The sequence below is a fragment of the Typopeltis vanoorti genome, chromosome 8 (assembly GCF_054136105.1).
Source record: "Typopeltis vanoorti isolate ZY-2024b chromosome 8, IOZ_Tvanoo_1.0, whole genome shotgun sequence".
Lineage (NCBI taxonomy): Eukaryota > Metazoa > Arthropoda > Arachnida > Uropygi > Thelyphonidae > Typopeltis > Typopeltis vanoorti.
Window position 1 is genome coordinate 67,834,592 of NC_143556.1, and position 26,854 is coordinate 67,861,445.

The 26,854-nt window shown below is 35.5% G+C and overlaps 1 protein-coding gene across 5 annotated transcripts in view; it reads right to left on the reverse strand.

The window, feature by feature from the left end:
• Positions 1 to 26,854, reverse strand: part of LOC150104071 (F-box only protein 3-like) — a 345,412-nt gene that overhangs the window by 143,690 nt on the left and 174,868 nt on the right. For all 5 annotated transcript variants that reach the window (XM_090396738.1, XM_090396742.1, XM_090396741.1 and 2 more), the window contains one exon: positions 19,007 to 19,091. In XM_090396738.1, coding sequence (XP_090252864.1) covers positions 19,007 to 19,091 — 85 coding nt within the window. The remainder of the gene's footprint in view (positions 1 to 19,006; positions 19,092 to 26,854) is intronic.

Consider the following 26,854-nt stretch of genomic DNA (forward strand, 5'->3'; position numbering starts at 1 on the left):
AATAAACAGATGGCATTCTTGAATTTTTGAAGCCCATCTAACAATTCTATGGTTGTTATCCTTTAAACTGCAAAGGAATAAGAGTCTGCTTATGAGGAGAATGGGCCTCTATTTGTTGTTAAAGTTTTCAAAGGGAGGAAGCATACAATGGCCAGCACTCTTTTTTTTTTTTCCCCATTGATTTATCCAAACCATCAATGGGTGAAGAGTTTTCTGATTTATTCAATTTCCTGATCAAAAAAAAAAAAAAAAAAAAAGAAAGAGGTGTCGAAAATCCCAGTTCTAAATGCTACATTACTTGCACCTAAACATTCCTGAGAGACATAGAACGGTTCGCAGAATAAATATTCTTAAATATGATGACCTTTCTTCCTATACCTATTCCAGTTTTGTAAATATTAATATTCCATCAGTATTTAAGTAATAAAAAATATTTACAACTTTTTAAGATGAAACAGAAATTAGGAAACTCACCGATCAATAATATATTACTGTCATTGTAAAAGAATAAAAATATTATGAAAATCTAATTAAAATCTAAACAAATAATACATAAGTACATAAAAAACTATTTTGTGAAAATTATTTTGCACTGCATTTACTTTTCATATATCAGTATCAATGCAACATCATTTTAATTTTTCCGCGATGAATTTTCCCAGTGATAAGTTTTCCTCTCGATGAATTTTTCCTGTGATAAATTTTCCTCTCGATGAATTTTTCCTGTGATAAATTTTCCTCTCAATGAATTTTCTCTGCGATAAATTTTCCTCTAAATGAATTGTCCATGAATCCTGTCCACTGAATTAAAATAGCATTCAACTGAAAGTTTTCTGCAGATTCAACATTGAAGTAAAATAAAGTTTCTCATAATCAGTATCTTGTAGTCTTTCTATTTCTACTCATTCGATCTTCCATTCAGAAACTAAGTTATCCTCTTGCCTCATAAATCTTTTGCTCAAAAGGTATACCTACATACAAACATACATTTCTTTAACAGGATAACTTTTTTGCTCAGCCTACAGGGCAGGAAGGCAGTTCCTTTTCTAAACTGATCAACATATATATTTTATGAAAGATCTTCTAAGTTTGAAGTTCTGTCATGAAATTTTTCTCAAAATACATTATTCCAAAATTTGGCATTATGTTTCTTTACCATCATTCATTTCAGTAGATTGTAGTTTTCTGGACTGTTTGGTTGTTAAAGACATGACTTATAGCTGAAGATCAGTATTGGGATATAAAATGACTGAAAATGAATTTTCTTACTAATTTTCTTTTTACTATGATTGCCGTGAGTAATTATTGAATTCCTTTTCAGCATTCTTCATTCCAGATATAGTCAGGTCTCCGTATATGCAGGATCTGTATTCATAGACTCATAGTGAGTGTCATTTAAGTAGGATGGCTTGTGACCTTTGTGTGTGTCTGCTTTAGGCTACTTGTGCTTAAAATATTACTGTGCTCATGTGAATATTCATGGGTTCTAAACGAAGTATATCTAGCGATGGACAAAAACCTAAAAGGACCAAGAAAGTGATGACTTTGAATGAGTAAGTGTGAATTCTATATAAATGTTAAGAAGGGCTCATATACTTGACTTTTACCTGAGATCAGAGATGCAGTGCAAATTGGTAAAATTCTTATTACTAATTACGTGACTTACATATGTCAAGTGGTGTTGAAAATAGAGAATGCACTATTCATTTGGGGTCAAAGACCAGCATAAGAAAATATTATCTGTGAACATTGGTATGTTTAAGCCAGGTCCTCATTCTTTAAACAGAAAGTCCCTTGTACCAGCAGCACTATGGAAACCACTTTTCGAGAGGAGTTATTCACTGTATAATGTTAAGATCAGTCTGCCTAAGCTGATCACAAGGCTGCTAAGGTCTACCCTGTGCAACTCAACATCAAAAAGGGATATAAACCTGAACATGTTTTCGATGCTGATGAAACGCCATTATTCTGGAAGAAGATGCCTTGGCTCACCTATAAAATCATCAAACAGAAGAAGTTCCTAGAATTCAAAGTGGCACGAAATCAGGTCACTATGCTAGTTTGCAGCAATGCTGCAGGGCATATGGCAAAGTTTGGCCTAATTTTCCACACACAAAACTTCATGTGATGCACAAGACTATGCAAATGAAGATGTGGAGGTAGTCTATCAACCTCCACCACTATCTCCCTTATCCAGCTGATCAACTAGATAATCAAGATCTTTAAATCCAACTACATGAAGAGGTGTATGGAAAGAATCATTGAAAAAATAGACAGTGATGACAACCTCAATGTTATCCAGTTTTAGAAGGACTTCACCATAGCTGACATTCTCTTCCTAATAAAATGCACTGAAAAACATCAAGGACAAGTCTGTTGGAAGGCCTTGTGTCCTGAGGTTGTGCATGACTTCAGTCCAAATGAACTATTTCGGAACAGCACAAGAAAACCATTACAGAAATAAAGGAGTTGGCCATGAGTATAGGGGTTGTAGGTTTTGAGGACTTAGAGGAAGAGGACATTAAAAATTTAATTGATGGACAGGCAACAAAAATAATGGAGATAAACTCGAGGAGTTTGTTTGTTCCAACTCCAAGGATGAGGCTGAGAAGAACCTTGCAAAGAGAAGTTCAACTTGGAAAAGCTAGTACAAGTAAGGCATGATGCTTGCATTACGAACATGACAACATGATTTGTGCAATGAAATTCAAGGAAAGTCTCAATGATATTTTAACACCATACACAACCATGTTCAACGAGTTCTAAGAAAAGAAACAGTTTCCTATCACAATCTTCCTGAAAAGAAAACTTCTACATGGATGCCTAAATTGATGATGGAATAGATGGTGGAGATATCCAGGTGATGGAATAGATGGTGAAGATAGTATTCATAAGCAATGAGTGGAAAGGAGGGTCATTATTATAGGGGATTTCAACTATGGTAACAGTGATTGGAAGGAGGAGAGGACACATGGGAGGAAGGAATTGGATTTTATGCAGTTATTAAGGGATAACTATCTCAGACAGCATGTAATGGAAAACACTAGGAGTTTGAGAGTGCTTACATCTGAGAATTTGGCTGTAATGAATATGACCACGTTGCCACCAATTTGTGAGAGTGATCATAAGGTCTTGACCTAGGAGGTAGCTAAATGTGTGGAATTTTCAATTAAGACAGGGTACATGTGGAATTACCGGGCTGGTAAGTATGACAAGCTTAGGAGATTGCTTGGTTCAGTGCCATGGCATGTAAAACTGCAAGGGCTGGATGTTGATAGTGCATGGGAGGTGGTTAAGGAGTGTTTTGAAGGAGGTAATAGCTGACTGTATACCTAGAGTCTGAATAGTAAATCAAATAGGGGTTAAATGGATAAATAACACCATTAAGCTTGAGCTGCAAAAAAAGAAACAACTGTGGAGGGAATTTAAGGAGAACGGTGACCTACAGGCACACAAATGGCATAAAGTGCAGGCCAGAAGAGTAACGAGCATGGTAAGAAAAGCAAAAGTGGATTATGAAAGGGAATTATCCATGCAAGCTAAAGAGAATCCCAAACAGTTTTTTCGATATGCTGCAAGTAAAAGAAAAAATGTATATGGCAGAATGATTTTAAGGAATGCCGATGGTAGGGAGGTAACTGAATCAGTTGATATAGTGGAATTACTGAGTGAGCACTTTGCAAGAGTATATCATCCAGGTGGTGATATTGCAGGAATGAAGGAAGCAATAGCTTATACAGGAATTGAGGTGAATGAAATGGAGGTGAATAGTCTATTACAAAACCTTAATGTGAATACATCTGTGGGATTGGATGGTATGCCAGCTCAGGTCATACGCGAAGAGGCTAAAGAAATGTCAGTGCCGTTGACCATTTTGTTTAATTTGAGTCTCGGGTCTGGGTTAGTCCCAAGGGGGTGGAAAGAGGGGAAAATAGTTCTTGACTACTTTCTCCAAGGTCTTGGAGAAAGTAGTCAAGAGAAAAATACAGGAATGGATAGATGAAAATGGGATACTGTATGGGGGACAGCATGGTTTTGTGAAGGGTAGATCATGCCTCAGTAACTTGCTCACATTTTATAACACAGTGACGGCTGAACTGGATAAGGATAATGGGTTTACTGTGATACTGCTGGACCTTGCTAAGGCCTCTGATAGGATATCACATGGAACTCTAATCAGTAAACTGCAGCATATGGGGATGGATATAGGGTTGGTGAGATGGATAGGAGGGTGGTTGATGGAGAGATATCAGAGAGTAGTTTATTCAGGAGTAGAGGCTAAAAGACGGCCTGTGACTAGTGGTGTGCTGCAGGGTTCTGTTCTTGGACCACTACTATTTAATTTTTTCATTAACGATATAGGAAAGGATCTGAGAGGAACTGTTCATTTGTTTGCTGATGATGCAAAGTTGGGTAGAGCAATAGTGAATGCACATGATGTCAAAATTTTGCAGGATGATCTGGATAGATTGAAGGACTGGGCTAAAGAGAATGGATGTCAATTTAATGTGGCAAAATGTACAGTTATGCATTTTAGGGTGAAAAGTTTAGCAGCAGTATACCACACTGGTGGAACTGTACTCCAGGAGATTGATGAGATTTGGGAGTGTTGGTGGACAGGGAGTTGAAGTTTAGGGGGCATATTGCAAAAGTGGCTAAATCAGCTCATCAAATCACTTGGTTACTGAAGAATACTTTGACAAGCAGAGACAAGCAAGTTATTGTTCCTCTGTATCGAGCCTTGATAAAATCCCATCTTGACTACTGTCCCCAGATCTGGGCACCAGGGTTTCTTCTCGCTGGGGAGGAGGTGGAGAGGATGCAGAGGAGAGTGACCAAGATGATAGCAGGTCTATTGAATGAATCTTATGAGAACAGGTTGAAGATTTGTGGGTTGCAGAAATTGGATGATAGGCAGAAAAGAGGTGATATGATTGAGACATTCAAATTACTGAAGGGTTTCTATAAGATTAATTCAGAGGATATTTTTCAGAACAGGACTGGTGGTGGGAGTACTAGGGGCCATCCATCGAAACTGGGCAAGAGTGTGGTTAGCAAGGGTGTTAAAGCTAGGTTTTTTACTTGGAGAGTGGTAAATGAGTGGAATAAGCTGCCAGAGTCTGTTGTGGGTGCCATGACTGTGAATCAGTTCAAGGCAAAGTATGATAGATACTGTGCGAATGTTGAATAGTTGTTCTTGACATGATGTTAGGGCCTCCCTCGATGAGTCTAAGGACTCCTTGGAGTTGCCCGTAATAATAATAATACCTCTATTTGGCCAGAAGTAAGTCTTTCCTCATACTCATGTGGTTACCCTCATAATTTCAAAGGCACGAGACTACTCACCAAACTGCCATCCTATGGTCTGCCTTCCCCACTCTGCAACTGGATTGCCAACTTTTTCACTGGTTGCTCACTACGTGTCATGGTGGACAGTTTACTCTCCTCAGATTATGCCACCAATGAAGGAGTACTCCAGTGTTCTGTTCTTTCACCCACTCTCTTCCTCTTGTATATAAATGACCTGTTCTCACAGGCTTCCAACCATATCCATGGCTTTGCTGATAACAGTACACTCCATTCCTCCTTTTCATTTGACAAACCTGTTAGTACTCAAGTATTACAATCCTCAAGATCTACCATGACCGGGGCCTGAACTCAGATCTCCTAGCAATATCCCAGTGGGGCAAGGATAACTTTGTAAACTTCAATGCCACCAAAACTCAGTTCTGTCTGATCTCTCACAAGAAAGAGCTCGAATCCCTCCCCATCCCTTCCGATCCTATTCATAGCTTTGCTGGCAGTACATTCCATTCCTCCTTTTCATTTGACAAACCTGTTAGTACTCAAGTATTAGAATCCTCAAGATCTACCACAACCAGCTATATCCCAGTGGGACAAGGATAACCTTTTAATCTGCAATGCCACCAAAACTCAGTTTTGGATCTCTCACAAGAGATCCAAAACTTTGTCTTTGGATCTCTCACAAGAAAGAGCTCACATCCCTCCCCCTTATCTTCAGTAATACTGAGATATCCAAACATGATCACATTTCTCTTCTTGGACTGACTTGCACCTCCAATCTTTCGTGGCACAACCATATTTTAACTATAGCTTCCACAGCTGCCAAAAAACTTGGTGTACTTTTTTTTGTGCCTCTTCTAAAGATACTTTCATGGGCAGTGCTCTGCTGAACAATAGGTACTATTGTTCCTCTCCTCCAAAATCATTAAAAGAAGAGCCACTGCTAATTAACACACTTTTACAGCCTATCTTAAAACTCACCAAACCAACTTCACTGCCTCCTCTTTTATTCTACCTTCTACTCTACCTTCTCCAAAGATTACCACTCTCAACTGTTCAAGCAAAATGTAAATAGACGCCTCCTTTCTTCTATTCTTCTTGTCCACGCACAGTACTGGTGTGCTATAGGTCTTGTGGCCTTTCATGTATGGACCAGATATATATATATATATATATATATATATATATATATATATATATATATATATATAACTCTTTTTCAATTCTAATTTCTATATGAACAATGAATGAAATGTCCCAATCTCTTAAATTTAGTTTTTTTCTTTCTACAGGGCATGTTTAATAGGCAATATCTCCCAGTCCTGTCCACGTACTTTAACATTTCAGCAGCTATCGTGTCATTATCCTGGCGTTTTCACTATTTTCATTTTTCGAATAGCTGTCATTTCCTCTTCCCTCATTACATATTCTCCATCATATACTATGTTCTATGTTGTTATAACAGTGTAATTTTCTTTGTTCCTGAATGCTGTAATAATTCTGAAAAGTATTTATTAATTAATATTTATTAGCAATTAATTAATTATTAATCGATAATGATTTAATTATTAACAATAATAATAAATAATCCTCAAAAGTATGGAGAAAAAGTTTTACAACTAAAACAATTCATGAAACAGGAATTTATTAGTTGTTAAATTAAAATTTACACAGAATTGTTACACCAGCTAACATAGAACTTTTTTCAGGATTAGACTCATGAAAACAACTATAAATACAAAATCATGAAGTTGATTACATGCTAGACAATAAACATAAAAATGCGTCACATGCATTAGCTGTCTGCAGCTAGCGATAGAAGGTGACTGGTGGTGAAGTAAAAATCTCTGATGTTAAAAGATTTAATGAGAGATTTCTATATGTCACTAACAGTGACATAGCTAGAGCTTTTGCTGCCCAGGGCAGTCCCTGAGTTTGCCATCCCTCTCAATATACACCAAAAATACTACAAAAAGTCAAAATAACGTATCTTCTTCATATTCTCTTCCGTTTAAGATGGGTTGAGTCTTCCCTTGAGCAGGATCTTCCATCTTCTCTATTCTTTGCTGTTCGAAAAAGTTCCTTATATGTTCTGCATCCCGCAATGTTCTTTATTAATTTCAGCGGTAATTCTTGGTCTTTCAGGTCTTCTTTTTTCAGTTGGAAAAACATTGATTAGGACGTTGGGAAGTCTGTCTGCGTCCATGCATAGACAGACTTCCTAAGTCTGTAAAAAATGACAATAATTTTTTCTATTATTGTCTTTGTATACAATAATTCTTGTCTGACAGTGCTGTTTGTTTTCTTTTCTATCCAACTTGAAAGTTTATTTTAGTTATTTTAGTTAGTTTAGTTTAGTTTAGTTATTTTAGTTAGTTTGCGCCTGATAAACAAAGTTTATCAGGTGCAAACTTTGTTTGCACACACTTGGATAAAGGATTAAACTAAATTTATTATAGTCTGACCAAGTGAAAAATAAACTTTCAACATCTTTCTCTAAATCCAGAGTAATTTAATAAAAAGGTGGCACACCGTTTGGCAGCTCCTATAGGAGGAGATGACCTTGCTAATGCTTCTCTGTCTGGCATCTCCACTTGGGCCTGGCTCCCACTGAAGAGACCTCAATAAAGGTTGAAACTAGTCTGGGTAGTGGCCCTTCCCTTAATGCATAACATTAGACATATCCGCAAGGAGATGTGTTTTGCATTATGGGAGATACTGAGATAGGAGTGTTGGTAGATTGCTCCACCTTGCAAGGAGTTGCCTGGTGTTGTACCACTTTACCCTAGTCCTGAAGATACTTTCAGGTGCAAACTTTGTTTGCACACACTTGGATAAAGGATTAAACTAAATTTATTATTATCTATCCAACTTGTTCTATTTATTTTTCTTAAGCATTTCATTTCAAATGCCAGCAGTTTTTTCTCCTCTCTTTTCTTAACTGTCCACGCTTCTGCACCATAGATGACTATTGGTATAATTATTGATTCATATAATTTGATTTTGGCTTGCTTAGATATCTTGTTTGCTTTCCAGATTTTCTGTAATTTTCCCATGGTGGTCCATCCTATTGCTATTCTGTGTTTGATTGTTTCGAGTTCATCTATTGTTTGTTATTTTTGATCCAAGATATATGAAGTTGTCTACTTGTTCTATTTGTTCTCCATTTAGGGTGGCTGAGATGGTAGTTCTGTTCCTCCCTATTTTCATCACTTACATCTTTTGTACATTTATTTGCCATGTCATATGTTTTACAGATTTCGTAAAAAAAACCTTTGTAGTTCATTTGGGGTTCTTGCAATAAGGACAAGATCATCTGCATATTTGATATTATTTATGTTTAAACCATTGACATTGATTCCAGGCTCATTGTCTATTGCCTTCTTTACAACTTTGTCTAGATATATGTTGAACAGGCATGGGGATAATGGGCATCCTTGCATTACTTGTTTTTGGATCTCTATGGGTTCTGTTGTGAGTGTGTCCTTTTTAATTATTGCATTTGTCTTAGAGTAATATTTTATCAGAAACTGTATTATATATTTATCTATTGCTTTTTATAGTAGAACTTTAAGAAGGATTTCTCTATTGATGCTATCGAAAGTTTGTTTTCGATAGCCACAAAAGAACAATATAGTTCTTTATGGTCTTCCCAGCTGAGCTCTGCTAGTTGGTGCAATGTGAATATCTGAATAACAGTTGAATATGAACAATAGTTGAATAGTTTCCTCAGAAACCAGCTTGTGCTATGCCTATCAGTTCTTCATAGGTGTTTTTTAATCTATTTTGTATAATTCTTACGAATATTTTATAGGTGTGGGAGAGTAAATTGATTGGTCTGTAATTTCTGCAGTCTCTTTTGTCTCCTTTCTTGTATATTGGGATGATCTTTCCAATTCTCCAGTCATCTGGGATCTCTCCTGTTTGTAGTATTTTATTGAATACGGTTGTTAAATATTCTATTGATGTACTGTCTCCATATGACCACAGTTCAGTAGGGATAGTATCAATGCCTGGTGCTTTATTGTTTTTCATCTAACTTCTTGTGAAATTTTTGGGTGGTTGTTTTTCTTCTATTGTTTCCTTTGTGAAAGATAGTCTTAAATTGGTTTGACCAGATTTTTCTTATATCTTCAATATTCCCAGTTTCAGTCATCTTGTTGTTTATCATTATTACTGCTTTTGCTGAAAATTCCTTTGTAATTTTTTCTTATAGTGCCATGGAAGACTTTTAGGTTATTTTGTTGGTATGCTTCTTGGCATTTCTTAGCTTTTTCTCCTAACCATTTTACTTTTGTTTTTTTGCACAGCTTATCAGCTTTATTTTTTAGTACTCTGTATTTTTCACTATTCTCTTCATTGTTTTGTTGGTTTACAAGTATCTTGGCTTTTCTTTTTTCTTGTATTTTCTTTCTTCCCATTATTTTCTGCTGTTTTGGAAGATGGACGATTTTAATTTCAAGCACATCTGTTCTAAAAATCGACTTCTGCTTGAGCTATCTTTTAGTTTTGATAGATAATGTTTTCTTCTTTTCTGATAGTTTTTCCTGGTGAATTTTATCTTCTCTTTGGCAGTTAATATTTCATGGTCAGTGTCGAAATCAAAGCTTCTTAATGTTTGTACATTATTTACTGATCTTTTTCATTGTTTGTTTATGATGATATAGTCTATGCAGTTCTCTATATTACCATCTGGGGATGTCCATGTATATTTATTACTAGGGCGCTGATAGAACAATGTGTTTGCAATCATTAGATCGTTTGCTTTACAGAAGTGGAATAATTGTTCTCCTCTGTCATTAAATGATGTATAGGGAAATAAATTAAAAACTATGTTTATTTTTGAAGTAAAATTTTAATTTCAACATTCTAAAATGTTATTTTTCTTGCTTTTCTGTTAGCAAAATCATTGATGATATTGGCGAATTCTATTTCATAGTAGTGTAGGTAATTCTTAATCAATTTTATTTAGAAAATTCCTCTCACAACTAGCAAAACTTACAGCAATTATGAGGAAAATTCGCAATAGTATTACAATACTTGGAACTGAGTTCTCAAGACTGTATTTTAGAATTAACTGCAAAAGTTCAAAAAGGTTTAAGTGCCGCCCAGGGCAGACTGCCCCCTCTGCTCCCCCCTCCCCTAGCTACATCACTGGTCACTAAGTGTCAGTCCTTGGTTTTTATTTAGTGATCTGAGTGAATGGATGCTTGTAACAGATTCCTTCAGAAGTCTGGAATAAAAGTTCTTTTCTATATAAGGCATGGCTGAAAGATTACAATCAACTGCATAGTTGGCCAAACTAGTTCTGTCTTTTCTTTTATGGTCAACATCTACAACATGTTCTTTCTTTTTCTTTCTAACCTGAAATCTATGGTTTGTCTGTCCTATGTAGGCTAAACAATGCAAATTCTATAAACTCCTGGGTATTTGTAGAAAGGTGTGCTATCTTTAGGAAACTTCAGGAGGATACAAACAGTTTGAATTGGTTTAAAAGTTACTCTGATGTGATCTTTCAAAAGAGATGTTATTTTAACTGAAAATAACATCATGAAATCCTGAAAAGTATTTTTTCCATCTATTCATAATATTATCTTATGTAGTCAGAATTCTTCCCATTTTTTACTTGACAATTTTAAAGTATAATAGACATTCCTTTTCATACTTCTTTTTAAATGAAGAAATATTATTCTGTCTGCAAGTATTTAAAGTATGTATATCAACTTATACCTGGTTGCTTCAATATTATCAGTTACTCTTCCTTCAGAGAGCACAGAAAAATGTAAGAAGCAAAAAAGGTTTGGAATTCAATTATGAATCTACTACTTGCTTTCTTCCCAATCAATTATTATTCTTTTTAGTGTTTCTCATATTTAATGAACAGCAGTTTTGATACTTTTAATATATTTTACCATTGTGCATGCTCATAACTACATCAAATGAAATATAAGTCATAATGTCACTAAATAGTGCATAGTGAATACATGTTACAACATGTAGCAAAAGAATACTACCATTGGACAGCATACAATTTCAGCATTTCTAGAAAGTTCTTAATTATAACAATATTATTTTACTTTACTTTAAATCTTCATCCTTGTGCTTAAGTTAAAAATTATCAATATTACAAAATCAACATGAAAAATTTGAACAAATAAAATTTAATGTGCCATATACAGTATGATCAAATTCAGAATATTAATTTATGATAATATATAATATTTATGACACTGTGGCTTAGGTGGTGGATGTTATTCATCTCTGATTTTTCACAGCACTACATGCCAAAACAAAACAGGTATAAGAACCAATTCAAATTGTAATAGGCAAGACATAAAGTCCTAATTTGGTGCCCTCTAATATAAATAGAAAGCACCATATAACTGTTGTGTTGATCTTAAGATGACTGTCTCCCAAATTATTGGCAGATTAATGCAGCCATACTTGTTGAGGTTAGGAGAATGCTTCATAGCTTTTTTTTTTTTTTTTTGAGTCTCTCTCCAACTTGTAACTTCTATATGGCATACTCGTTTTCTTCCATCTAATCTTCAGTAAAGGGGGAGGGGGGGTATTCAAAGCATGGTTTTCTGAATTGCCCATAATAATGGAATCAAACATAATTTCTTGTTTTATGAAGTAGATCTTCCTGTCCATCCACAAAAGGCTACATTACAGTCACAAGGCATTTCATACATTCTATGATGTGAGAGATAATGGAGGTTGTCGTTTTGTGAGCAAATTACTAGTTTAAATGAGTTGTGAAGGTTAGATACCTTTGCAAATATACTCCAGATATATAGTATAGAAAGAGTAGTGCTTGGGTCTTGGTGAAGTGTGCAGGGAGAAAACGCATACTATTTTATGTTCTGTAGGTATACTGTTGGCCAAAAAAAAGTGTGGAGAAGGTAGTTAAGTTTTATGGCAAGAGGTGCATTAAAAATAGCTAGAGTATCAAAGAAATATAAATGTGACTTCTGCATTACTTTGACCTTGGTATTACTTTTGCATCTGGCTCCCACTGATGAGACCTCAATAAAGGTTGAAACTGGTCTGGTGGTGGCCCTTCCCATAATGCATAGCACTATACATGTCCATAAGGATATGTGCATTGCATTATGAGATACCAAGGCAATTGATGTAAAGTCATTAGCATCTATATACAAGTAGCCCAGTCATGAAGTGACTTCATGTGCAAACTTTATTTGCTTCCACTTGGATAAAGGATGAAACTAAGAATATAATTTCTTGTCACCTTTAATTTATCATGTCTGTTGCTTGCTAAATATTTCTATATGAGCAACCTAAACTATAATATTGTGTCAGAGGGCATTTCAGTTAAAGACATAATTATTTCTGCCTCCGGTTGGTGATAGTAATCATGCAGTACTCACTTGGGAGGTGACAAAGTTTATGAATGTTCCATTCAGAAAAGGCTACACACTGAACTACATAACAGGAAATTATGGGGAGTTCAGCAGAATGGAATTGGTTGCTGGATGGGAAGAATATCGACAGTGCATGGAAAGAATTTAAAAAATACTTAAATGATGTAATATCAGAATGTTTCCAGAGAGTTAGAAAAATAAATAGGGTAGGAGTCAGATGGATGTGTAATCTTATTAAGCAAGAGATTCGTAAGAAAAAGATGATGTCTAAGGAATACTGTGTGCACAAGGATGAAGTCTGTTATGAAAATTATAAGCAGCAAGCTAGAAGAAGAGCCACGACTGTTGTACGGAAAGCAAAGTCTGAGTATGAAAAGAAACTGGCTCTGCAAGCTAAAGACAACCCACAGGAATTCCAGCGATATGCTGCAAGTAAAAGAAAGAATGAATATAAAAGAATAACTTTTAAATGCAGATGGCATGAGGGTGACAGATGCAGAAAAGATTGTTCAGCAAATGAGTGCCCATTTTGTTAAAAGCTATCAACCCAGTATATACAACATTGAGCTCACTACCACCTCTTCACTGGATGAAGAAACACAGGTGTATGAGGTATTAGAGCTGTTGCACTAACTCAATAAGATTTCAGCAATATGGACTGAGGGGATATCAGCACAGGTGCTAAATGAACATTCAGCTGAACTGGCTATTCCTTTGACTAGGCTATATAATTTGAGTCTCAGAACAAGGATGATTCTGCAGGGATGGAAAGAATGTATGGTAATTCCATTGCACAAGGGTGGTGCAAAGACAGTTATATCCAACTATCAACCAATCAGTATCTCAGGAGTGATAGTGAAGATTTTGGAAAAATTAGTTAGGGCTCCATTCAGAATTAGGCTGACAGTGAATCTCTACTTTACAAGAAAAGCATGGGTTTACTAAGGGAAGATCATGTTTTAGCAACTTGCTCACATTCTATAATAAATGTTACCATTGAACAAGGGGAGAAGGGATACACCATGATACTTTTGCATTTTGCTAAGGCTTTTCACAGAATACAACATGGAAGACTAATGCATAAATTGGAGAATATGGGGATTGTATTATAAACTATTAGCATGGATAAGAGGATAACTAACTGACAGATATCAAAAAGTGGTAAATGGGGTTGTGAGTCTGCAAGATTTAAGGTAACTAGTGGTGCACCACAAGGATCAGTCCTTGGTCCACTATTATTCATTCTGTATTCTTCTTTATTAATCTTTTAACTGCTGAGATACTAAATAACCAGTATGACCCTCCTTGCTGAGTTATTTTTACAATTATAAAATATTTTATAATTATATAAGATCATGAAAAAATGAACATAAATGAACATTTTTACAACTCACCATTAGGAATTATGAGTTTTAAAAACTCACCATTTCTTGGGTGTGGGTGGCACAGGTATTAGGAAATGTCTTTCCCTCAGTCTGAGGAGTTTGTCACCCTGTGATGGTCGTCCAGATGTAGTGGTCGGTCTTTGCATGTGGAACTTTTGAAAAATTTCTCTGATGAGAGTCAATTGAAAATTAGCATGTGTGATATTTTCCAGTATGTACATTATACAAAATAAGTGAATTGAGAACAGTGAGATCCAAGAGATGGAAAAAGAAATTTCTTTACCATTTGAAGGCCTTTCGCACACATTCAAGAGAACTGACCATCATGCCTGTCCTGTCCACAGCCCCCATATTCCTATTATAATTCATGACACATTCAGGTTTCATTATTGGTGTGTTTGTTGTCCTGTCAACTTTCCCTGATTGTTTCAGAGTCTGTGTGGAGTGTGGTCAACATACAAACTTTTCGTTTATCAATCCATTTTACCACCATCATATTATCTGTGTGTCTGGATTCTACCTGTCCTTTGTCTTATTTTTTGTTCAGTTTTAGCAACCCTTTCCTGTTTTTCCTAACAGTCTCACATGCATTGGTACCATTTTTATGTAGCCAGTCATACAGAAGAGGGCCAGAATACCAATTGTCTAACCACAATATGTGCCCTTTCTGCAAATACTTTGCTACTAGGGTTTGCACCACAGCCCCAGAAATCCCAAATTCACACTCTGGAATAATGTCTGTAGTTGCCCGTGTACACTACAAAATCTAACACATATCCAGTTTCACAGTCACACAACACAAACTTTGATCCCGAATCTATGTCTTTTTGAAGGAATGTACTGTTTGAACTGGAGGCGGCCTGTGAACAGTATATTTTGAAAAGGGGTAAATACTTCACTGTAGGTTTTTCTCAGATGATCGATAATTGGTTGTAGTTTGTGTAGTCTTTGTTCCGGAACCTGAGTTTCATTGTCATTGAAATGTAAAATATGTAAAAGTAAAAGGAATCTGTCCCTAGACATATAGTCTGTGAACTGTGGAGTAGCTATGAGGGGATCCTTGGACCAATATTCTGTTATTGTTAGTTTTTTTACCCTAGCCATAAGCGTTATGATTCCAAAAAATATATATAATTCCTCTGGGGTAGTATTTTTCCATTTTTGCAAACGAGATTGGGGTGCTGGTGGTAGTGTCTGAGTCAAAAATACATAATATTTATTAGTTTCGTCAGCAATATGTTGCATTATATGAAGGGGAAAAAATAGTTTGAAAAAATCAAAAACAATTGAACCATCATCTATAATTGCTGAAATACCTGAATTATGATTATTGAATTGGTGAACTGCTGGACGAAAATTTGTATTGTGCCATTGAAACAATGAAGCGTCAGTATGATTTCTTTTTTTGCGGATGCACTGGTGCTGGTGGTTCGTTATCTGAACTTTCACTATCGCTATTTTCTAAAAAATAAATATCATCATTGTCACTGTCACTCAAATCTCATAAATTGGAAGGTAAAGTTGCTAATACTTCTACTAATTCTGCCTCAGTAAGAGAACGCTACTGTCTGCCTATCGAAGCCATTTTTACTAACCCTGGAATCAGTGCATCACATGATCGCCTGGCTCCTACTGTCAAGGACGGCTCTGATAACATTGTGCATGGTCTTACAATTTTTTACGAAGATAGCAGCACCACAAGGCAGACAGAAGCTTGAAAATTAGTTCCTTCTAATCCTAAGAGATGGCACTATAAGCCAGCTCAATTCAAATGCTTTCACAAACTAAATTAAATGAGTATTACACATTGAAAGTTCAAATCGAGTTAACTCAATTGTAGCAAGGTCACCATTTTTTCTGCACTTGAGTTAACTCGACTATAGCAGTTAAAGGGTTAATGATACTGGGAAGGATTTGACAGGCAAAATACAGCTATTTGCTGATGATGCAAAGATAGGTATGGTAATCAGGAATGCTTGCTGATGATGCAAAGATAGATATGGTAATCAGGAATGCTTGCTGATATTGCAGAATGATTTGAATAGGCTGGAATTGTGAGCATGGAAAAATGGATGTCAGTAAAAGTAGTCGTGTTTTGGCGTGATTAGATATCCAATATCGTATTATATTGCGGAGATTATGTTAGAAAAAACTGATCAGGCTAGGAATCTTGGAGTGTTAGTAGATAGGAAGTTGAAGTTCAGGGCCATGTAGCAAAGACTGCAAATACAACTCAAAAGATAATGGCAATGCTGAAACGAACTTTCACATGTAAAGATAAGGATGTCATTTTGCCTCTATACAAGGTCTTGATAAGATCTTACTTGGACTATTGTGCTTAGGTCTAGTCTCCTGGTTTCCATTGTGATTCTGATACAGTGGAGAGAGTGCAAAGGAGAGAAAAATGATATCAGAATTGTGAAATACTGATTATGAAAACAGACTGGGAAAGTGTAGACTGCAGACACTAGCAAACAGGAGAAAGAGGGGTGATATGATTGAGACTTAAAAACTTCTGAAAAGGTCAGAGAAGATTTCAGTTGATGGAATTTTTTTATTTTATGGAGGATGGGAAAAGGACAAGAGGGCATCCTTGGAAGCTGAGAATGAATCTGTGAAGAAGGGGAGGTGAGGGCTAGATTTTTCTCTCATAGAGTGATGCGTGATTGGACTGGATTGCCATTGGATACTGTGTGTGCGCAATCAGTGTGAATGAATTCAAGAATAAGTATTATAGCTTGTGCGTGTAGTATGTGGTCTCCCTCAATGAGTCCCCAACTCCCTGGAGGTCTCTCTCTTAATAATGATATGTGTTGCATTACGGGATACTGAGGCAACTGATGTTAAGTCTATATACAAGCAGCCCAGTCAGGAAAGAACATTAATGTTGCTTTTTTTTTTTTTTTTTTTTGTCTAGCCGTAGCAGTAGCAGACACTAAACAAATATGCATCTGCAACTTGCTGATGGCAGCATCAGTTCACCTACATGGCACAAGCTGGAATGAGTTAGAATAATATTGAAGTGGAGACATTGGAGAAATGATCATATGATTCATTTTTTATAGTATGTACATTCAAAAATTACTGACTATAAATTAGAAATTTTGAAAGCCAAAATTCTGTGTGTTCAGTGACTGTCATGGATGACCACAGCTTAGAGGAAACATTATATAGGATCTATATATATATATCTATATATATATATATATATATATATATATATATATAATCAATGTAAGAATTAGAGAAATTCCCTACTTAATGTTCCAAGCAAGATTTATGCAAGAATGTTTGTGAAGGGGGGGGGGTATGACAAATTCAAGAAGAGAAACTTAGGAAAAACTAGTTGGATTCAGAACAAATAGTCTGTTGTGACCAGATTTTTACTTTAAGAAATAGTGAAGAAGTCATGGCATTCAATAATCTGTGTATATATATATATATATTTTGTATGTTTAGAAAAGGTATATGAGAGACTACAGTTATGCATAACCTCTTATTGTATGCCTTTTCTAGATGAAAAGCCTTGAATTAAGCCTAATTCAAGGAAGCATAAGAAGATGGTTGATGCAAAAGTCAGGTGTAAGACAAAGGTGGACACTATCTATCTTCACTTTTATTCATCATCTATATGGATCACATTATAAAGGGCAGTAACATTAGGTCTGATATCAAATTCCTAATATGTACCCTCAAAGGGTATACAGGATACTATGACAGTACTACATGATTAAGTTTATATTTTATTACTAACTTCCTACCAACAGTTTTTCTCAAAATTAATCTTGAGTTCTACACATGTTAACAATGTCAAGTTCCTTCTTAATATTTTCAAATGACTTTGCATACTGATTAAAATCTGATTCAATGCCACTTTCCTTCATAATGTGAAATAAAATCAGGTGAAGACAAAGGTGCACATTATTTTCCTGTATTTCCTTAATTCTAACTGCTAACTTATATTAAATATCGACCATGGATTGCTCTTAATAATACCTCATTTATCCAATATCACTGTAGCGTTTTGACCAGTTTTCTTTTGGCATCTCATTGTATGCCCTTTCTGGATCAAAAAATATAGTATTGTTATAGTCTGATGATTTTTTTGACTATTTGTCTTGAAGTAAAAAATCTGATCCTAATCTTTATTTGGCCTGAATCTAGCTTGTTCTTTCCCAAGTTTTTCTTGCACAGTAGAGAAATTCTTCTGTAATTCTCCATTCAATTTATCATTTCACAGATAGTATAATGAGAACTCTACTCCAATTTCCAGAATTCCCACTTTTGATCAGTCCTGAATTATTTTATAAAACCAATTGATTCCAAAAATATTTGAATAATTAAATAATGTTTTTTTAAATTACTTTTTTTATGTGACTCCAACCAAGAAAAGCTTATAAATTACAGTATGTTAAGTACTGTGGATTTACTGGTTAAAGTTTTTTTTTATATATATTTTAAAATTTATTTTTATTATTCTTTACATAATCCAGAAATCCTGCGCTAGAGATCAAACAAGGAATTTTTCAATTCACTTCAAGTTTCCATAAGCAGGAACATCTGTGCCTATGATAGGATTCAAACCTGCAGCATGATGGGGGATACACTATTTGTTGTATTTGAAATACTTCAGGTATTTACAATTGTATCATTACTTCTATGACAGTTTTGCAAGAAAGTATATAATCATGATAGTTCAAAACATTTGTTTTATATGAACATGCTACAAATAAAGTGGTACTCTGTAAATATTGATAAAATTACCAAAATGAGCTAGCCTGATGTGAAACATGCATGATAGATTGCTTGGTGAATGTGTTAAATAAGTCTCTATTTTTTAAGCCTTGCTTATGCACAACTTTCCTTCCAACTTTTCTAAACTGTATGTTACTGTATAATATCTTGTAAGTTTGACTTACATAAATCACTTACCTAAAGGGTTGATCATGAAGTACGATGTAATAACCCATTACTAGTTTATCTGCATAAGTTGTAAGCCATTCTGTAAAAGATGATCCTACAATGGTATAAATATTTTTCTAAGTATGATGATTATATTAAAACTGGAAAAGCAAGATACAGAAAATAAATGATAAAATAGATAGATAAATTATATTATTCTGAAAGTATTGGCCCCTAACCTGCAAGACTACAAAGTATAATGATTAGCCAACTTAATATTATTCAAACCTTTACTCTAGATCTAACTGTAAAAAGTAATGATATCAGTTTTATTTTGAAATACTTGGCAACATTGAATTTCTAGTGGCAGTGGAAATATGATCCTAAATCCTTGAATTTGGTTTAGCAGTAAAAGCTGTGTGTGTTGATGTAATGTTTAACTCATGGTAATGAGTAAAAATATCTGGAACAGAGAGTCAACATCAAATTTTGAGTGCAATTTGACAAATAAAAGTTTAAATTAATGAAATTAAATAACCATGACATGTTTCTTACATCTTGTGTTCTTGAATTGGTGCCAGGCTTGTCTCAAAGAAAAGAAGATATTGATAATCACAAATGATCTGAGTGCACATTACGTTGTGATTAGAAATGTTGGAAGAGTGAGATGATCTATTGTTTGATATGAAATTATTGATTTATTGATATTATTTTTTGAATAGAAAGTTGAGCATGAAGACAATTACAAAGACAGTTTCGACATACCCACATGCATCAACACAAAAGTTAATAGGATTTGGAACAAAATGTGAATATTCAATGGATCTGGCTCTGTCTAATTTCTTTTTATCCCAAAATAAAACACATAACTGGATTAACAAAATATATAGTATATATTTTGTTAACCATACACTTACATGACCTCCTGAAAACTGTGTGAGTGTGGTTCTTGCCTTTCTTGTCACGTATTGGAATATTTCTTCAGCATTTCAACACTATCAATTAAATGTTGTAACCCTTCAGTCTATTCACGTGAACATGTATATCATAGAGTTAAGTAGATTATTACATAGACTTATCAACATCTTGGCCACTCACCTTTGGTTCCTTCAATACTTCTCCATTAATAAGAAACCCAGGAACAAAATCTGTGTACAATATGATCATTTGAGTTATTGCTCACATTTACAACATTTCTTCTGAACTTCAATTACTGTCCAATATTACCATCAAACCCTAGCTTCAATTTCCTACAGCCCAGTTCCATCAATATAATACACAGAAAGTAATTTTTCAATTCAAAGTGCATAATCTTAAACTTTGCAATATTAAATTTGCAAAATTAAATTTGTCTGTTGCAAAGACATCATCAAGGAATATAATGAGAATCAGCATGGGTTTGTTAAAGTTGATCATGTTTTACTAACTTACTTATGTACTATAACAAGGTGACATACCTTGGATGGGAGGGGATACATATACAGTAGATTACTTGGATTTTGCAAAATTTAATATTAAATATTAAAGCATAATCTTAAACTTTGCAATATTAAATTTGTAACCATTGTCATTTGCCTACATACTGTACAGCCTACTTACCTCTTACAGCATCACCTTTATTAGAAATTGTCCTCTCCAGGTTTTCATTGCGTGCAAACAACTGGATACCTCTCATCATTCATGTATAAAGTAAATAGCAACAGCACAAGTATAAAGTCCTGTGGCATCACTGATTACTTGCCTTCTCCTCTCTGTATATACTCTTTGCACCTCCTGGCCAGCAATCTACTATATATTTTGTACTGTTGCCCTCTATTTCACACCATAGATAGTTCAAATGCATTGCCTTTCTGCCAAATTTCTGTCTCTGGTGTTATCATCAGCAGGACACCTCTGATCCTGCTCTGTCTATTCTCCCCCCCCCCCCCAAAAAAAAAACAACTAACTTTAACAATCTGTTCATACAGTCATCCTTCACCAATTAATATGCCAATATTTTTTGTCTAAGAAGCACTAAAAGCAAACAACTCCTTAATGTCTGATGCTATTAGTATAATTATGCATCAACTGTAAATTTCCCTGGTGCTCACAACTACCCTTGTATCTTATAGTGAACAATTCATTGTAATGTCCTATTCAAAACCTGAGAAACTATATTCAGCACTTCTTGATAATTTCTATTCTCACACTTACTGGCCTGAAGCAAGAATGCACACATGCATATATGCATTCCCCCCACCTACACACACACGGCTCCAGTTTCCCAAAGTTACAATTTCAAACTTTTGTGTATTCAGGCTAATATGCTGGTTGAAGCTCATGTTAAGATTTAATGGAATGAAAATGGCACAAAGAATTAAGTACAGGTATATTAGTTCCAATATTTTGTCTGTTGCAAAGACATCATCAAGGAATAATAATGAAAATCAGCATGGATCTGTTAAAGTTGATCATGTTTTACTAACTTACTTATGTACTATAACAAGGTGACATACCTTGGATGGGAGGGGATACATATACAGTGGATTACTTGGATTTTGCAAAAGCTTTTGATGGACTGCCACACGACAAGCTGTTAAATAAATTGAAACAGATGGGATTGAATAATAGACTTCTGAGTTGAATCAGTGATTGGCTGTCCGATAGGTATCAGAAAGTTGTATGTAGGGACACAATATCCTGAAAGAGGAAGGTCACTAGTGGTGTGATGCATGGGTCGGTTTTGAAACCATTGTTGCTCAATTTGTATATTAATGATATTGGGATGGGTTTAACTAGTAATATGCATAATTGAGGAGAGCAATGCAGAGTCCAGTAGGTGTTATGGCCTTACAGGAGGACTTGAATAGACTGCATGAACAGGCAGGTCAGTTCAATGTTGCAAAGTGTAAGGTTTTGAAATTTGGTAAGCAATGACAGGATGTAAAGTGTATATACACTTGGTGGTGAAACTTTAAAGGAAGTAGAGGAGGTGAGAGATCTGGGAGTGGTGATGGACAAGGACCTGAAATTCAGAGGTCACATTGCACAAATTGTGAAGACGTCACATCAAACAATGGCAATGATGCAGACGACCCTGACATGCAAAAATAGGAAGGCTATGATGCCATTGTATAAGGCCTTGATCAGGCCTCACATGAATTATTATGCATAGATTTGGTCACCAGGTTTTCATGATGATGAGGATATGTTAGAAAGGGTTCAGAGAAGATTCACAAAGGTGGTCAGTGGTCATTGGAATGTGGAGTATGAAGGTAGATTGAGAGAATGCAAATTGCAAAGCCTCATTAATAGGAGGAAGGGGGGGGGGGGGTATGATTGAGACATAAGCTAGTCAGGGGTTGTTATCAGGTTGACATGGAAAAGATTTTTCATAGAATAGGAGAGGAGATAGGAAAAGAGGCCATTGCTGGAAACTGTATAAGGAGGGTGTGAGTAGAGGGGTGAGGAGAAGGTTCGTTGCATGGAAAGTGGTTGGTGAGTGGAATGCACCTGTGTGTTGTGAATGTACACACACACATTGAATCAGTTTAAGGCACAGTTGGATGAGCATTGTGTGCAATAGTGTACCTCCCATGATGAGTCTCACTCCATGGAGGTCAGATATTAATAATAATAAGTTCTAGCTATTTTTTCTGAGGTTTCATTCTAAACCATCATCTAGAAATATTTCCAATGCTGAATACAATACTTTGAAAGATCTTAAAAAAATGATAACATCTTAATATTAAATCTGTCAAAGGTAATAGTATGGTTATTTAGGATTCAAATGATTATACAAACAAAATGAATGATCTACTAAACAATACCAACACAGACAGACACCATTAGATATTGACCCAACCTGGACAATCCATAATAAGAAAATTTAATAAGAGGTCTTTGTAACTGGTCCAAAGAGATCAGAGAACAAATTACTTCAAAATATCTGGTTATCCCACATATTTAAGGTGCTCCAAAAACCCACAAAGCAGACATTCCACTTAGATCTACTGTGGATGCAAGATATTCTCCAACATATTACATCCATAAATAACTATCCATCCTACTAGCACTACATGTAGGAAAACGTCTGATATAAAAAAAAACTCTGATATCATAAACAAAATAAAAAACTCAATCATGGCTGTTCTGGAGATAAAAAGTTTATCTTCCCACTTAATACTGTTAAACTTTTCAAACATTGCCTAGAGAACACTTTCTTCAAATTCCAAGATTACTATTTTGAACAGTCTAAAGGCAATGGGTGCAGCAATTTCTCCACACCTAGCTAACCTAACAAGAAAAGTTTGAACAAGTTTGATGAATACCTATTGTAATCAAACCAAGATAATGGGTGAGATATGCGAACAATGTTTTCATCACCTTGCCAGAATCACAAGAATCTCTTCAAAACTTTACTGGTTTCCTTAATGGTTTAGTTTACATCAAAAAATCCAATTTACATCAGAAGTATAAAAAGATAAATCTATTTGTTGATATCAATTTATATTTGTGTTTCTTGTATCAATTTGAAGAAGTACACAACAGTGATGTATGAAACTAGTCATTAATTTATTAAATTGTTTTACCTTTTTACATAGTTATCTGCCAGTATATTCATTTAAAAATATGGATAATACAAGCCATGAGAATATAAACTCCACCAATGTGTCCCATTTTTCAGTATATGATTTCTAATATGAAATGTTTATGACATTAATTACAAACAACTGTCCCAGAAATAAAGAGGATTGGTATATTCTGATAACTTGTGATAGAACTATTTCTATTATCAAAATGTTAGGTTTTTTTCCTTTTATGTGCAAGAGCTGATAGTGATATTACTATTGCACATGATAAAAACTCTGTGCGATACTATGTATTGTCAACTGTCCACTAGGTATCAACTTTATCTGAATGGAATACAGTTAATAATCTTCATCAAATGGTAGTGATGTATAGATAATTTATAGAGGCATAGAAGAGCAGAAGCAGTATCTCACATGTTCAACAGATAAGTTTTATTTTAGTGAATATTTTAATGAATTTTTGGTTATCTTACTCATTTTACACTGTAATGTTGAGTGTATATGCATGTGTTTGTAAAATTAATACAGGATATCATTTAGAAAGCATCTTTATACATGACACTGGTGTACAAGGAAAATGGTGGCCAAGGCTACCTTGTTCACTGAGTTTAGCATGTGGCATTTTGTACAATGTAGTGTATGTTCTATGTATTCATTGCCAAAAGCAAACAGGTTGTGGTACAAAAGCAAAAATGGAGAAAGAGTTTGTTGTAAATGTTTTGTGTGCCAGTGCAAGAAATTCAAGCTATGTGGAAAGTGGGAAAATGAAGTGAAGAATATTAATGATTTAAGGAAAGATAGCCTGTGCGATTAGCTGAGTGGCTATGCGCTTCGCAACCATATGCCTGGGAAAGGAGTGTTCTGCATTCGATTCCTGTTGCTGACGTGAGGAGCTTAAGGATCTTTCTCAGACATGGCTGAGTTAGCCAGTCTTGGGTGTGGACCGTAGGGTTTTTCCTCCCGCAAGCAGGCCAATCGGCCCGTGAACACACACCTCTACAGACATAGGATACCTTCAGGAATAAGGAGTAACCAACCTATTCTGTAGGATTTTGGTTCCGAATGCCTACATGGTGAAAAGTGTGGGTCTACGCATGAGTGTAAATTAGGAAATAGGAGAGAAGGAAAGATAGCAAAAGTGCTCTGGCAAATGTGGAAGTAGTGAATCATAGTGTGCACAATGAGTGCATGAAAGAAGTGGCTGAAAGTAATGCAGGTGATGAAATGACAGTAAGGAGTGACATAGCATCCTTATAATGCATCCTTCACAGGAAAAAACAGGAACTAGAGCAACTGGAGAAACAATTGTCGTGTGGTATAGGAGGGGGGGGGGATGGAATGAAAAAAAAAAGTTAATTCGAAAAGTATGGAACTGTGAGAAACTGGAAATAAAGGGAAGGTATTGTATGGAGATTCGATGATAAGGGATATACTTAATGAGCATGTGATGAAAGCATCTTTCCCAGGAGCAAAAATCAAGGACATTAGGAAAGAAATATGCAATGAGAGAAGATATGAGAGAGTTGTTGAAAGAAGTGAAAATGAAGAGTAAGGAAGTAAAAATTGTGAGTCTGCTGCTTTGGTATGATACGAAGGGCCATGACTGCTAATGAGTCAATGAGAAGATGTGTCTGGCCACACCTGTGATAAATGTGTGTGTGTGTGTGTGTGTGTACAGAAATTACAATGCAATGCAGAATGCAATTTACAGGTTTCCATTTCGAATCGGTTGGTAATGGTATTACACAAGGGTAACTGTGGGTACAAGAGAATGTTGAAATACAAATACATGAATGCCAAAAGTATCAGGAATAAGAGAGAGAAGTTTTTGACATTGGTCAGCTTGACTTGCCAAAAATTCTAATCATCTGGGAGACCTGTTGTTGAAAGCTTGTGGTTATATTATTATATTAAAGATACCAAGAAATTATATACTTGATATAATTATATAATTTAATACATTATCCAAGTGTAAGCAAACAAAGTTTGTGTCTGAAGTATCTTTCAGGACTGGAGCAACTCGTGGCAAAGGTGGTATAAGTTCTCATTACTTGCCTCAGTATTCCATAATGCAAAGCATTAAGGGAAGGGTCAAAACCCAGACCGGTTTTGTTATTGAGGTCTCATCAGTGTGAGCCAGACCCAGAAGTGGTGATACTGAGGTGGAAGTAATGGATAAGTCATATTTCCCTATACCAGTTGCCAAAAGGTGTCACACTTTATTATTAAAAATACTCTGGATTAGAGAGAGATAGATAGTTGTTGAAATTTTTTTTTTTTTTAATAATAAGGTCGACACCTTTTGGCAACTGGTATAGGGAAATATGACTTCTCCATTACATCCACCTCAGTATCACCACTTCTGGGTCTGGCTCCCACTGATGAGACCTCAATAACAAAACTGGTCTGGGTAGTGACACTTCCCTTAATGCATAGCATTATACATGTCCATAAGGAGATGTGCCTTTGCATTATGGGATACTGAGGCAAGTGATGAGAACTTATGCCACCTTTGCCACAAGTTGCCCCAGTTCTGAAAGATACTTCAAGCACAAACTTTGCTTACACTTGGATAATGGATTAAACCAATATATAATTTCTTGGTATCTTTAACTGTGAGACCTGGTTGACAGAAAATGAACTAGTTACAGAGATAGAATGTAAAGGGTATTATTGTATTTTCAAGGAGGATGGAGGAAATAGGACAGGAGGTAGGCTATTGCTGATGATAGCTGAAGAATTACAACCAACAAACTTAGTTAAAGAGGATTTTAGGTCTTGGGGAGATGGTTCATTTGAGGCTGTCACATGTGAGACAGAGGCCAATAAAACAAAATTTATTGTTAGTTGCTGCCATAGATCAGGGGATCCACAGGATGATGTAGATGCATTGGCACAATAAGTGCAGGGCAAATGATTATTATTGGAAACTATGGGAACATAGATTGGAGGGAGGAAAGTGGGCATGGCAAGATTGAAGTGGAATTTATGCAGTTGCTAAACAATAATTACCAGAAACAAAATGTCATAGAGAGGACAAGGAGTTTGAGAGTGTTGGATATAGTGATAGAATCAGAAGATATATCCATAACCAAGATAGACACTCTGGGAAGTCACCAAACATGTGAATTTCTCTGTTAAGAAAGGGTTTATGTTGAACTATAAAGCTGGTAATTATGACAGACTAAGGAGTCATCTTGGAGCAGTGCCATAGCTTGAGAAGCCGCAAGGAAAGAACGCCAGTAGAGAATGGGAAGTGATCAGAGATTGTTTCAGAGAAGCAGTATCAAACTGCATACCTGAGGCC